General features: G+C 34.6%; 2 protein-coding genes across 2 annotated transcripts in view; both read left to right on the top strand.

The window, feature by feature from the left end:
• The first annotated feature begins 598 nt into the window (after positions 1–598).
• LOC112154668 (nucleolar transcription factor 1) lies at positions 599–9,465 on the top strand. The gene is made up of 16 exons (XM_024285794.2): positions 599–756; positions 835–1,016; positions 2,476–2,553; positions 2,695–2,850; positions 2,935–2,999; positions 3,070–3,127; positions 3,220–3,269; positions 3,372–3,513; positions 4,540–4,581; positions 4,650–4,718; positions 6,463–6,518; positions 6,616–6,805; positions 6,888–6,935; positions 8,608–8,670; positions 8,782–8,850; positions 9,133–9,465. The coding sequence occupies exons 1-16, from the start codon at positions 747–749 to the stop codon at positions 9,184–9,186; spliced, it is 1,332 nt and encodes a 443-aa protein (XP_024141562.1). The 5' UTR covers positions 599–746; the 3' UTR covers positions 9,187–9,465.
• A 2,651-nt stretch (positions 9,466–12,116) lies between these two features.
• The window catches only part of si:dkeyp-118b1.2 (uncharacterized protein LOC559983 homolog), a gene marked incomplete in the record, with an annotated part of 4,900 nt that continues 2,398 nt past the window's right edge, over positions 12,117–14,618 (top strand). The window contains 7 exon segments of the mRNA XM_024285742.1: positions 12,117–12,270; positions 12,742–12,790; positions 12,862–12,985; positions 13,711–13,843; positions 14,011–14,182; positions 14,355–14,455; positions 14,534–14,556. Coding sequence (XP_024141510.1) covers positions 12,935–12,985; positions 13,711–13,843; positions 14,011–14,182; positions 14,355–14,455; positions 14,534–14,556 — 480 coding nt within the window.

Below are 14,618 nucleotides of genomic sequence, written 5' to 3'. Positions count from 1 at the left end.
AAAAATGGAAACACTTTTATGTTACTTTGTGTGTGTATATTTATGTATGTGTATGTATGAACTCTTTAATAAAATCCTTAAAAAAAATGCAATCACTGTCTTCTGTGAGAGTAAAACAAGAATAAAGGTTTCCTTTAATGAATTTCTAAATAAGTGTATTTAAAAAGTCCTGTTATATATATATATATATATATATATATATATATAGCATATTGCACGTGAGCATTGATTTTATTGTGTTTTATTAACGAGATGGTCAAATATTAAATTTGCATTTCATTGTCAAAATATTGTGTACTAAATGTAAAAGATATTTATAACTACAGAACTTAAATTTTTATTGTTAAACTAATTTTTGCAATATAATTTATTTTTACATTGGAATATACTCAATAAGTTAAACATGTTTTTAAAAATGATAAAATACTTCTCTATACTATATTTTCTGCTAATATAATATAATATAATATAATATAATATAATATAATATAATATAATATAATATAATATAATATAATATAATATAATATATTATATTTTTTCTTTGTTTAAAATCAACGCTTTCCAGCAGGTGGCGACAGTGAGCTATAGGAAGAATAATTTGTCAAAACAGGAAGAAGAAGAAGAACTTGAGAAAGGAAACAGGAAGAAGAAGAAAGAAAAATAAAAGCATGCTTGTTTTCTATAACGTTTTAGGTGAATTTAGGAAAACGGATAAATGAACTGTACCTAAAAAAATAGCATAAATGGAGTCCGGTAAGAACATCGTCTTTATTTTTTTACATTTCGCTCGGATAATTTGTTTTCTTGTGTTTTAATATAAACGTTTGTTAGCTTTAGAATGGACCCCGGAGAACCTTCAGAAGTTATTCGCCTCGTTGAAAGCCAGCATCCCAGAAACGGAGGAAGCTAGCATTTATAGCAGAGGACTGAAGCGAGTGGACTGGGAGAAAGTGGCGTTTCCCCCTTTTTCTGCTGACCAATGCCGGGAAATGTGGACATCATTCATGCTTAACGTGAGCCACGTGTTTACTTGTAGTTCTGCAAAGATTAAAGAAGCGAAATAAGCCCAAAATGTCATCTGTCATAGAAATATTTGAGCTTTATCCTGCTGTTTTAGATTCAGATATATAGAGAATTTGGTCCCACTAAAACAAAGCAAAAATATAGATTTAAAAAGTAATTAAAGCCTAAAAACTACCGGTGTTAGACCAATAACATAAAGCATCTTTTTATGCCTTCATTTGCTAGTAATAAATCTGAATGTATGTAACATTGTTTTTAAAATATTTTCTTAGATTAAAGTAAATTGTTCGGTTCAATTTGTTTTAGGATTACATTTTTTTTTACTTTGTAAAGTTAACTACGGTGGCCCCGAAGTGCAAAATCGCATAAGTGTGACAACCCACTTTTTGCGTCAAATATATTTTTATATAATTGTTTTTACCCTTGAACCTTTATTCTGCTAGGTTTTTCTTTTGGATTTTTACTCTGTAAAAGTAACTACGGTGGCCCTGAAGTGCAAATCACATCAACAAAATACAAAAACATAAAGATCACAATAACAATTATAATAACATTACTGTTTTGAAATCCTAGCATAATTCCAGAAACCAAATCATTTCAGGAAAAAAAGGTAGTTTCTGGAAATCAAAATGAAATAAAATAACTAAACCAGAAAAAGAAGGTATACTTTAGGAGATTTACCAGATTTTTAAAAATTAATTTAGGTATTTTTTTAATAACCAAAGATATTATGCTCTTTTTATATTCATCGTATCACATTAGTCGACTAATCAACGATTAATCGACTATTAAAATAGTCGATGACGAATTTAATAGTCAATTAGTCGTTACTTTATATTATATCGAGTCAGAATGTAGTAAAGTTGAAAGTTATAATGGCATTCTGCTAGTTTTTTGGACTATTTTGGCATTTATTAAGGTTTTTTAAGGCTATTTTGCAGTTAAGCTAATATTTCAGTTACATGCTAGCTATTTTGGCTAACTCCGTTTTTTTCTGTTTTTTTTTTTTTGTTTTTAAGGCTAATTTGGAGTTAAGGTCATATTTTAGCTGCATGCTAGCTGTTTTGGCTAACTTAGGTTTTTTTGTTTTTTAGGCTATTTTGGTGTTAAGCTAATATTTCAGCTACATGCTAGCTGTTTTGGCTAACTTAGGCTTATTTCATTTTTTTTAGGCTAATTTGGCATTTAACTAATATTTTAGCTGGCTATCAGCTTCAGCGCTTTCGGCTATTAGCTTCAGCGTTTTTCCACTATTAGCTTCAGTGATTTCAGCTATTAGCATTAGCATCTTCAGCACCTAAATTCAGTTTTAGTTAGTTTAAAACTACTGATGGTTAAGATGTGTGTTTTACATCCACTTTGCGTACGACCCGATTAGTCGACTACTAAAATAATCGTTTGTGGCAGCACTAATTCATCGGATGCTATATTTTTGTTGTTTTCGTACAGATGCGCAAGGTTCGGACCCTGAAGGAAATAGTTGAGGAAGCTGAAAGTCTTGTTTCCAATCCAAATACTGACGATACGGTGAGTGCAGCTGAAGATCGTCTTAACTGAGTGAAGTTTAATAAACCAGTTAGTTTTGTGTTAAAACGACAGATCTTTCCCTTTAATTTAACCTGAAAGTTACTTTGGAAGCTGTTCCATCTGCTGCTTACTTCTTTGCAGATCCAACCACAGTTCCCAAAGATACCTCGTCCTCCAAATGTTCTCTATTTTGAGAAAAACTTGGAAAAATTTCAAAGAAGACACCCAGAACGTGACACACAAAAACTTCTTAAATCGGCATCCAAGAAGTTCAATAAGCTCCCAGAAGAGGAGAAGGTAAAATCTTGAACCAGTCTGCTCTTTAAAAAATAATTAATCATCCATTATAATACAAATAATTTCATTTTTGATTGTTTTCAGGCCAAGTATGAAGAAAAGTACAGCCTTGAATGTGCGGAATACAACAAAAAGATGCAATCGTTCTGGTAAACACAACAACAAGGCTGATTTAGTGAGGATAATTATGTTTTTCTTATAGGAAATTCTGTTTTTCAGTCAAAATTACCCTGGTTTTACCCCTCAGAAGATCAAAAAAAGGGATCTTCCTGCAAGTGTAAGTAAAATATCAGAACATTTGAGGCTTAATCCATAACAATTGTACATAAATGTTTGTTCACATAAATGCATCGTCTCTTGTTGCTGCAGGTTAAAAAAAGCTCTGAAAAACATCCAGACTTGCCTCCTAAACCTCCGACGTAAGTCACTCTCTCCTATATTTATTCAAATTATCAATGTATGACATGTATGAAACTTCTGCTACTTTGTGACAGTCATCTCATCTCTTTTTGTGTCTTTAGTAATGGATACTTGCTTTTCTGCAAGGAGCAGTCTTTGTCTGTTAGAAGTTTAGAAAAAAGCAGATTTATTAAAGAGTGGGCTCGGCGCTGGCGGGATTTGAGTCAACCGCAGAAGAAGAATTATGCTGATCGCTGCCGTGAGGTGAGAAACTTTGACCCACATTTACGTGCAACCAAGCACAAAAATGGGTACAAATTCATGTTAGTAACCGCAATACGTATTCACATCGCTGCATTGCGTGCTTGTTTTCTAATCCTAGCCCCGCCCTAATAGTCACTCCATATGGCGTCCAGTGATTCCTTTGTTTCTCAGCACAGTTGTCCCCACAATTACTGGAAATTATGCTTTTCCTTTTGGAGAAATGTTTGTCATTTTTTTAAACATCAATTTCAACATTTAAGCCCAAATTTTATAAAAAAAATATGAAAGTATTTGGGTGAAACTCATAAAAATGTCCTCACTCTGTGCAGTTTTGATGGGTATTTAAAGGGTAACCAAACCCTAAATCAATTTTTTTTGGCCGTTGACTTCTATAAATGGGGCTGTCTGTTGGTCATTGCTATTTTTTTTTTTACAAATGAAAATAAACTTGTTTAATTCTTAAAAACATAGTCAAAACCTGTCTCTTTGCTGCCCCCTACATGTTGAAAGGAGGTACTACAGGTGAATTTTGTGATTGATCAAAGCATGTAGATTCCATGTCATGATCTGCAGCCCCACACTTCCCCAAGCCCCACCCCTCTGACTCGATTTTTAAATTTTGGCTGTGGGAGGAGTCAGCCTTCAACTTCCCTGTTTGGTTACCCTTTAACGCCACCTTGTGGTTACCGGGTGAACTCATCTGGCTTCCGTCACTTTCAATAGCAGCTTATCTAAATCAAAAAGAAAGTGAAAGTGTTGCTTCTAAAACACTTTAACCCTAAATTAATTTCCAGTTATGGAAAAAAAAAATTATTTATTGAATAAAATTTCTCTGTGATCAGTGATTAAAAATAAATTCAAATCCAAAATAACAAAAAAAAAATGTTTTGGATGCAATTTTTGGATTGTAAATATCAAATTTATCACTTTATTCATCACAGACTTTTAATAAATATTAATGCTTGAATCCAAACACAAACAAATTGATACTTGAAATAGTTTCTGATTTCTGTTTAATTCTTACAGCTGAATGAGGAGTACAACGTCAAGATGAATGCTTACCTGGAGGTAAAGTATAGGGTTCTGTGCAATAATCTGCAGACGACAAGCTTTGCGTGATGCTTTTTGTTTCTCAGAGGTTTGATGAAGAGACGCGTCAGCAGTTCATCGAAAAGAATAAAATCACAATGAGCAGTAAGAAAAAGGTAAGGTCTGTTTTTCTCTTATGTTGATCTTAATGAAAAATAAGTGTAATTAATTTAAAATGATACATTTTTATAGAAAAAAAACATCTAGTATGAGTTGAAACTCTTTTAAAAATGCTTTTATATTCTCTTAAAATGAAGTTTAAAGTTGTTTGGAAATATCAAACTTTCAAAAAATGATTTAAATGTGCTCAATTTGATTAATATTAGGGCGGCCACGATTGGTTGACTAAAATAGTAAAATAGTCTGCGACTAATTTAATGGAATGCTAGCTTTTTGGACTATTTTGGCATTTATTAGGGATTTTTAGGCTATCTTGGAGTTGAGCTAATATTTCAGCTACATCCTAGCTGTTTTTTTTTCTTTTTTCCAGGATATTTTTAAATTTAGCTAACATTTTTGCTACATGCTAGCTGTTTTGTCTAATTTAGGATTTTTTTGTTTGTTTTTTAGTCTATTATGAGTTTAGGTAATATTTCAGCTGCATGCTAGCTGTTTTGGCTAACTTAGAATTTTGTTTTTAGTTTTTTAGTCTATTATGAGTTTAGCTAATATTTCAGCTACATGCTAGCCGTTTTGGCTAACTTAGGATTTTTTCTTTGTTTTTTAGTCTATTAGGAGTTTAGCTAATATTTCAGCTACACACTAGTTGTTTTGGCTAACTTAGGATTTTTTTGTTTGTTTTTTTTAGGATATTTTGGAATTTAGCTAACATTTTGGCTACATGCTAGCTGTTTTGTCTAACTTAGGAGTTTTTTTTTGTTTTTTAGTCTATTTTGAGTTTAACTAATATTTCCGCTACATGCTAGCTGTTTTGGCTAACTTAGGATTTTGTTTTTAGTTTATTAGTCTATTATGAGTTTAGCTAATATTTCAGCTACACGCTAGCTTTTTTGGCTAATTTAGGATGTTTATTTTAGTTTTTTAGGATATTTTGGAATTTAGCTAATATTTCAGCTACATGCTAGCTGTTTTGGCTAACTTAGGATTTTGTTTTTTGTTTATTAGTCTATTATGAGTTTAGCTAATATTTCAGCTACACGCTAGCTTTTTTGGCTAATTTAGGATGTTTATTTTAGTTTTTTAGGATATTTTGGAATTTAGCTAATATTTTGGCTACATGCTAGCTGTTTTGACTAACAAAAGTTTTTTTTTTTGTTTTAAAGTCTATTAGGAGTTTAGCTAATATTTCAGCTACATGGTAGCTATTTTGGCTAATTTAGGATTTTGATTTTTGTTTTTTAGGATAATTTGGAGTTAAGCTAATATTTGAGCTGCATGATAGCTGTTCTGGCTAACTTAGGCTTTTTTAGTTTTTAATTTTTAGGCTAATTTGGCATTTAACTAAAATTTTAGCTGGCTATCAGCTTCAGTGTTTTCAGCTATCATCTTCAGAATTTTTAGCCATCATTTTCTGCATCTTTAGCTATCAGCACTATCATTTTCGGTGGCCAAATTCAGCTTACACACTAGCATTATCACAGGTAATGCTACATATCTAGTTTTTAGTTAGTTTAAAGTTAATGATAGTTAAGATGTGTGCTTTACATCCAGATTGCGCACTACCTGATTAGTTGACTAATCGGAAAAATGATCTTTGATTAGTCGACTATTAAATTAATCGTTTCTGGCAGTCCAACTTAATTTTGACATCTGATTTTAAAAGAAAGTAAATCAAGCTTCTTTTTTAGTGATGTAAACTAAGATTTTTGTGAAAACGATGGCTGTGATTTGTTCTTGCAGTCTGCTAGATCGAGAGCCCTAAAAAGATGGCTGGATGAGCCGAAGATGCCATCTTCGTGAGTGTGACCTTCAAACCTGCTGGTCAAAAAAGAAAAAAACATTTTTTTGCAAAAGTTTTTATTTTTATTTTTTTTTTTTTACTCCCTTTTCCAGATCCGGGAACACAATTTTCATTCAAGAACAGATGCAGCTTCTCAAAGAAAAAATCCCGATTACAAATGAGCGTTTTTGCGAGGTGAACAAAATGTGGAAAAGCTTGTCAGAGGAAACTAAAGAAGAATACAAAGAAAAGAGAAAAAACAAGATTCAACAGTACTCGGAAGAGCTGCAGAATTGGTTTTTGGTATTTATCAATGTTTGATTTGTCGCATAGAATGTTTGAACTTTAATCATGTTAATAATGATTCTGTTTGTTCCTAAAACAGGCGATGACGCCACAAAAAAGGAAGGAATATTGGAAGTCGAACCCATCCGTAAATACATTCAAATTCTCTCTTATTTTCTTTCGTTTTTTTCCTTCCAAATGTGACGCCTTATTGATCTAAACCCTTAAACACCAGAGCTTTAGCAGCATTGTCCAAATTCTTTTGACTGCCCGTAACTCTACAACAATTTATGCAATTCATGTGATTCCAGCTGATATTGGAATTGGTTTATTTCAAGCATTTGAAGCAGAAATAATATAAAAAGGGACAACAGAAATTTGAATCTGCGCAAAGGTAAATCGAACAATATGATTAGTCATAAATGTGATTGCAAAATACACATGGATTCTAAAGCACCAGGAAATAGTTCAGTTATTACTTGTAAATATAATATATAACATATTTGCTCTTTTGCATATAGTTCATGACTATTGAATACTAGGATTGTCCAAAGGAGTCGAAAGGGAGTGGAAGGAAACGAACTTATATAATCTCACCCCTGCTCAACACTTTACAGTAGTGAATTGCTGATTCTGTTGTGGAAAAAGCAGCTTTGGACCAATAATGTGTTGCGTATCACTGCAAAATCAACATGAAAAGTGGCTTTTATCTGAATCAACTGATTCACGTTGATCGTGTAGACCAAAGATAGCCAACTCGAGGGCCGCGGTGTCTTTAACGGTTTACTCGCGCTCGTTCACCATCTATAATAGGTTGAGGCTCGGAGCAAAAAGTCAAAGCAGTTCAAATCTTGCTCCAGGCTTTTGGTTTTCACAGCTCTGTTCCTATAAATGTCTGTCTTAGACCCGATCCGAATACTCCCCTTCTCCCTCTCCCTTAGCCCTCCCCCTTGATTTGAAGTGGCAGTTGAAGTCGTGTCCGGAATTATTATTTTTTAAGTTTCACACTCCGAACAGAGGTCCGCCAAAGTCCGCTATCGCGAGAGTAAACCGCGTTGCACAAAGAAGCTCTTTTCTTCCCTTTGGTGCGCTCTGAACCGCAGATGTTTACATTTAAATGTAAGTATTGACTTTATGTTGTATTGTGACCTTATTAAAGTTATAAAACCGCTGTTGTTATGGATATTAAACCGCTGGAAGCGCCGCGCTAATGCTAGCGGACCGGCGATGTTGATGACGTCATTGAACGGAAGTCACGTCTGAAATATTAGACACTACTTTTTCATCACCCTCCGTTTGGAGCAAGCACGGAGAGATAAACGAAGGGGGAGGGCTAAGGGGGAGGGAGAAGGGGAGTATTCGGATCGGGCTTTAGTGTTGTATAAATCCAGCCGGGAAGAAAGAATTTTTTCTACTTCGTGAACATGTTTGCAACGGTTGGCACTTCCGTGTTATGAAAAGGACGCTACTAGGGGTGTAACGAATCGCAAACTCACGGTTCGGATCATTTTTCGGATAAGGATGGAGATTCAAGCCTCTGCAGCTGAATGGCTGAAGGAGAAAGAAACAAGTTTATCTGTAGTTGTAAAATCAGTCAAGATGCTTAATCTTAAATAAAGTTAAAGTTACCATAAATTATTGCATTGAACTGAAGTAAATTTAAACCAAAATTGGATTAAGATGATCAGCTGTGTCAGGTTACTGTTGAAAAATGTGAATCCACCCACTGGATCATTTAGTACACTTTTATCTCTTATTGATGCATCAAACTTTGGTATTTTCTCCTATTTGATTTATTTTTTTCACATTTTGTTTTCCAGAAAAGAAAATATCTGGGTGTAAATGAAAAGTTTCGCAAAGATATGCAGTCGTGCAAAACTTCAGTAAGTTCAGCGTAAACGTTATCAGGATCTTTACTTTGGGAGTGATAAATGAAGTAGAAATGTAACATAAGGAAAGATAAACGTATGTGATGTCTATTTTCTGTATTACAGGATTCAGAAGATGAGGAGATTGTGTTCAGCAGCAGTGAAGAAGAGGATAACACTTTGATCCTTGGCAAGGTGGTTTTATTTGCTTTCTAATGTGAAATCTATCAGTTTTCACATTTTGACCTGCCTGATAAAATGTGTTCACTTGATAAAATTTCCTAAGAGCTTTTGTCAAAGACAGAAGCCAAAACAATTCTTTAAAAATTACAATTGTGGTCATTTCTAAACTGAAATAGATTCACCAACTTTTCATGACTATATTTTGAATACGAGATGCATGAAAAACAAGAAACAATCGAGTTTGATTCATTTATTTACATTTCTCTGTGTTAAATTACTCTCATTGACTTACAGGAAGAAGATTATGAAGAGGAAGATGATATTGAGATCCACATGTTTGAGATCTAAACGGCACCAACAACAGATTCATACTAGAGAATAGAAAATTGAATATTTGATGGAAAAATTCTACATCCAGGAAAAGTGGATCATTTGCCTTTTATTCTGGGACTTAAATCAGGACAAATGTTTAAAATGATGATACACTGCACTGTATGGCAAATGTGTTATAAAAAGATTTGTTGAATCTTTGCTTTTTCCACTTGAGTTTTTTTTTCTAAGAGGACAAAACGTCCTGCAGAAATGATGCCATGTATCAACTGTAATAAATTAAATTTCTTAACTTCATTTTGTAACTTTTATGTTTCCTGAGATTATTTTGTCAGTGAATTTCTGAAATCAACATGTATTTTAATGTTTCATCTTCTGGGATGTTAGAAAAATGTTGGAGCAGCAAAAAGACGATTACTGTAGAAGAAATAATCACAGAGCAAATTTTGGACTGATTAAAAGATGTAAAGCCTTACTAAAGTGCGGTGGTGATCCCTTTTGGATCTTAAATTGCCTTAAGTCTCACTCTAATCATCTTTTGGTCTATTTAAAAGCTTACCCTATGGTGTTATTGTGATTATGCAATCTTACCTTAAATGAAAAATTAAAATGGTGGTTTTATAGGACATAGTTTTTGCAGAGCAGCAGTATTCATCAGAAATTTGCCTCTCTGTTCTCATGCACTACATTTCCCATCATCCCTTTGATTATGCTCTCCCACTAGCTTACAGCCCTTCACAACTCTAACCTAACATTACCAATGCAACAAAAATGGCGATCAACATCGGATCTATCCAGCTGTATAGATTGAGCCAGATACCAGCTCGAATGAGGAAAATAAAGACGTTCATGGATCTGTTGGACTGCAAGTGGATTCGTAGTGGAACGGAGCGGGGAGTTTGTGGTCCGCCCAACTGTTGCACCTACATCACACCTACAAGCTTTTCCCAACAATTTTTCGTCTCCTCCTTAATCAAAACAATTTGAATAAAGAAATATGGGGAGAAAATGTTTTGATTTGTACATGTGTCATTCTTGATTTGTGCGTAATATTAAATTACTGCCTGCTCAATTTTTGATTTGTGGGTGAATAATTCTTGATTTGTGCAAAGCATTGAATTTATGCTTGCGTAATTCTCGATTTGTGCGTGCATAATGTTTGATTTGTGTTTAACACTGAATTTATGGGTGCATAATTCTTGATTTGTGTGTAACATTGAATTTATGCAAGCGTAATTCTTGATTTGTGCCTGCATAATTATTGATTTCTGTGTATCATTGAATTTGTGTGTGTGTAATTCTTGATTTGTGCTAGCATAATTTTTGATTTGTGCTAGCATAATTTTTGATTTGTGCTAGCATAATTCTTGATTTGTGCTAGCAAAGCTTTGATTTGTGCTAGCATAATTCCGGATTTGTGCTAGCATAGCTTTGGTTTGTGCTAGCAAAGCTTTGATTTGTGCTAGCATAATTCTTGATTTGTGCCTGCATAATTTTTGTTTTCTGTGTATCATTGAATTTATGCGTGTGTAATTCTTGATTTGTGCTAGCATAATTTTTGATTTGTGCTAGCATAATTCTTGATTTGTGCTAGCATAGCTTTGGTTTGTGCTAGCATAATTCTTAATTTGTGCTAGCAAAGCTTTGATTTGTGCTAGCATAATTCTGGATTTGTGCTAGCATAGTTTGGGTTTGTGCTAGCAAAGCTTTGATTTGTGCTAGCATAATTCCGGATTTGTGCTAGCATAAATCTTGATTTGTGCTAGCATAGCTTTGGTTTGTGCTAGCATAATTCTTGATTTGTGCCTGCATAATTATTGATTTCTGTGTATCATTGAATGCGTGTGTAATTCTTGATTTGTGCTAGCATAAATTTTTGATTTGTGCTAGCATAATTTTTGATTTGTGCTAGCATAATTCTTGATTTGTGCTAGCATAGCTTTGGTTTGTGCTAGCATAATTCTTGATTTGTGCTAGCAAAGCTTTGGTTTGTGCTAGCATAATTCTTGATTTGTGCTAGCATAGCTTTGGTTTGTGCTAGCATAATTCTTGATTTGTGCGTAACATTGAATTTACACGTGATTATTGATTTGAGTGTAACATTGAATTTATGCGTGCATAATTCTTGATTTTTGCCACACAATTCTTGATTTAAACACATCACTTATGGATGAATCTTGGAGACATGAAGAGCCTCTCATCAGATTTGTGTATAATGCGGCTGTGTGTGCGTAACAAGAAATGTATGTGTTTTTTTTTTTTTTTTTTTTGATTTGTACGCTTAGTTTCAAGCAGTTAAGTTGTGCGTATTTTTGCATATTTTTGAATTTTGTAATTATTGCACTAATGCACAAAATGTATTGTATGAGTTACAAATCAAGAATTACACATGTTCAAATCAGAGTAAGTCTATTTTCTCTTCATAAAGACATATCCATAAATACAATTTTAAGCTTACTTTTTTTTTAAATATAAATCTGTCCTCCATTGTGAAGAAGTGCAACAAGAGCATGCTAAAAACACTTTCCATAGAAGTGGATATTCAACTAAATCATGTTTAAATAGTTTAAGTTGCGTTTTTCCAACATCTCCAGTGATCCGACATCCATACTAAACTTTAACATTTTTCAGTGGGGGCCACTAAAAAAATCGTAGGACTGCATATTAGCCCCCACTGTTCCCTAAAGTAGTTTTCTGTAAATGTGTTTTCAAGTTGCATTTAATGAACAGCTCAATAATCCGAGTTTCGTGTTTGGCCACCCAGGCAGTCTTAATTTTAGTAGATTCTGGGTGTATGTAGTGTTTTAATTACATTTTTATGTTTTGTAATAAGGACTGTTTGGTTTGTATTTATGTTAATTTGTATTTTGTTTACAGTTTTATTCGAAGTTTAACTCATAAAGAAAAATACGCGATGAAGCCTGAACTTTGAAGGGCTCGGGCGCGGTCACGTGACACTCGCCGACAAAAACAGTGGAGTGAACAGAAATCCCCCGGCAGTCAGCGCGCGGCTAAAGACACCATCGGTGAGTGGGGCGCTCGTGCTGCGATCGATTGCTACCGTCTGATCTCTGATGCAAAGATGGATGCCTGCCGAAACAGGTAAATAAACTCAATTAAAGGATTTGCCGCAGATGATTTTGGTTTTTTTCTTTAAAGTTCCGCATTGTGCGTTTTTTTAAATACAGCGTTTGAAACGTTCAGGCGCGTGTCGGACAGCCGCAGTGCCGCAGTTTGTTTTCGGAGGAAAGCTGAGTCGCTGTAAATGAGATGTATCATTAGCTTGTAAACAGTTTGAAAATATATATTTTTTCTAATAATGTCTTTAACTTCGTCGTTGCTGCCAGTCTTCGTGATTGAACAGCAGCTGCTTCTGCTGTTGACCGTGTAGTCTTGAACGCAGCATAACAAGCTAACCTCTTCCTAACTGGCTTTGTAGTTTCTCCATTCTATTCCTACTAGCCACGCTCTTTCTTTGTTTTCCTCGAGCTGAGCTACTTTAATTTAATGCTAATATTTACAATTAATTAAATTAAATCGTTTAAAGTTGCCGTTTTTGTTGTTGTTTTTCAGGTTATAAGCGTGGAAAGTAACTCCGAGGCTGCCCGTTCAACGTTCAATTGTGAGTTTCTCCCTCGTTTAAAGGCACAAATGTGTGTGTGTGATGCTAACTGCGCTTCCCCTCTGCTGCAGCCCTGATTTGGCCAATGCTTGCAGCGCTACAGCATGACCACAGCGTTGGCTGTTCATCTGGTAGTTCTGGCAAATGAAAATGGAGGAGGGTTCTGTGTCCAGCCTGGACAACAGCAAGCTGGAGGTACGCTGATGCACAGCCACACTAAAGCTGCAGGAGGTGGTTCATGTCACCTCCTTCTACAGGCAAACCACTGCCGATTTCATATCTTATATATGTATATTTTTCAAAACCAACGTTATTTATTTATATTTTTTGCATAATCCAAACTAAACACAGATAAATTGTTTACTAAATAAATTAAATACGAGCAAAAATCACTTTTTCAATTATGGTTTTCAGCCAAAATCAAAAACATGTCATTTTCTACAACATAGTTTCTGCAGAGTGACTACAGTTCATAACAAATTCACCTCCAAGTTGTGGGCGGAAGTAAGCCTCAGCTCGTTTCCCGTTATCCCTTTCTTTACACGCTCTACCGCTAGCTTACAGCCCCAATATCATAGCTATCCAGCCATATACGTCTTCGATATTGGTCGCCATTTTTGTTCTTCCTCTAATGTTTGGTTGTAAGCTAGCAGGAGGGAGCGTGAACAAAGGAATGATGGGAAATGAGGGAAGGCTTACTCATAACTCAGATGAATTTCTGATAAACTACTGCAGTAACTGTATTCTAGAGAACACGACAGGTTTATAAATTGTGGCTAAAAAATGCATAGCTGTAATTAAAAGACACTGGGAACGCTTTTAAAGTAAATCAACAATAATGAAGGTGGGACTTTAAAAGAAGATTGGACCTAATATAATCTCAGTTTCTTATTATTATTGTTTCTTATTCTTATTTCTAGGGCATGGCTCAGGACATCCTGTCTGAGCTGGTGGAAGATGCATGTCTGGGTCTTTGCTTTGAGGTCCATCGGGCTGTAAAGCAGGGCTACTTTTTCCTGGATGACACGGACCAAGAGAGCATGAGGGACTTTGGTTTGTACATCCTGGTTTATACTTGAAAACTGTCAACTATCAGAAAAAGTGTTCTGCTTGGAGAAAAATCTCTAATATAGACATTGAAATCTGATTTGTTTATTTAAATAAAAAAAACTTTATTGACTCACAGAGAAAAGGACAAAAAAATGGATTTCTCCTTTCAGAAATTGTGGACCAGCCAGGACTGGATGTGTTTGGGCAGGTGTACAATCAGTGGAAAAACAAGGAGTGCGTTTGTCCCAACTGCAGCCGAAGCATCGCAGCGTCACGATTTGCCCCGCACCTGGAGAAATGCCTGGGAATGGGACGGAACAGCAGCCGCATAGCCAACCGCAGGTAGGAGAGAAAAATGGCCGACATTTAAATCACAGAATAGTCTCAAGTCTCGCTAATGTTCCTCTGGCTTTTTACATCAATAATAGTAACAAAAAGGAAGAAATAGTTTAATTTACAGTCAAACGAATCAGTTGAGCTGATTTACTGAATATTTTTTTATTTTCTTTGACAGAATAGTAACAGGTAACAACACCAACAACAAGTCAGAGAGTGACCAAGAGGATAATGATGACGTTAATGATAATGACTGGTCGTACGGCGCAGAAAAGAAAGGTGAACATTCACAGAAATCTACTGTTATTTGTTTAAATAACATTTTTATTCAAACTTTTTTCCATTTTTATTTTGTAGCAAAGAAAAGGAAATCTGACAAGGTAAATATACTTCTTACATTATGTTGTTGTTACTGTTATTTCTTTTATTTTAATGAATAAAA

This window comes from Oryzias melastigma, linkage group LG19 (genome assembly GCF_002922805.2).
Source record: "Oryzias melastigma strain HK-1 linkage group LG19, ASM292280v2, whole genome shotgun sequence".
NCBI classification, from domain to species: domain Eukaryota; kingdom Metazoa; phylum Chordata; class Actinopteri; order Beloniformes; family Adrianichthyidae; genus Oryzias; species Oryzias melastigma.
This window is presented reverse-complemented; position numbering and strand designations above follow the sequence as displayed.

Coding starts and splice junctions, on each gene's coding strand:
- LOC112154668 (XM_024285794.2), top strand. Junction 3,128..3,219: donor AAAGGGATCTTCCTGCAAGT/GTAAGTAAAATA, acceptor TTGTTGCTGCAG/GTTAAAAAAAGCTCTGAAAA. Junction 4,582..4,649: donor AGATGAATGCTTACCTGGAG/GTAAAGTATAGG, acceptor TTTGTTTCTCAG/AGGTTTGATGAAGAGACGCG.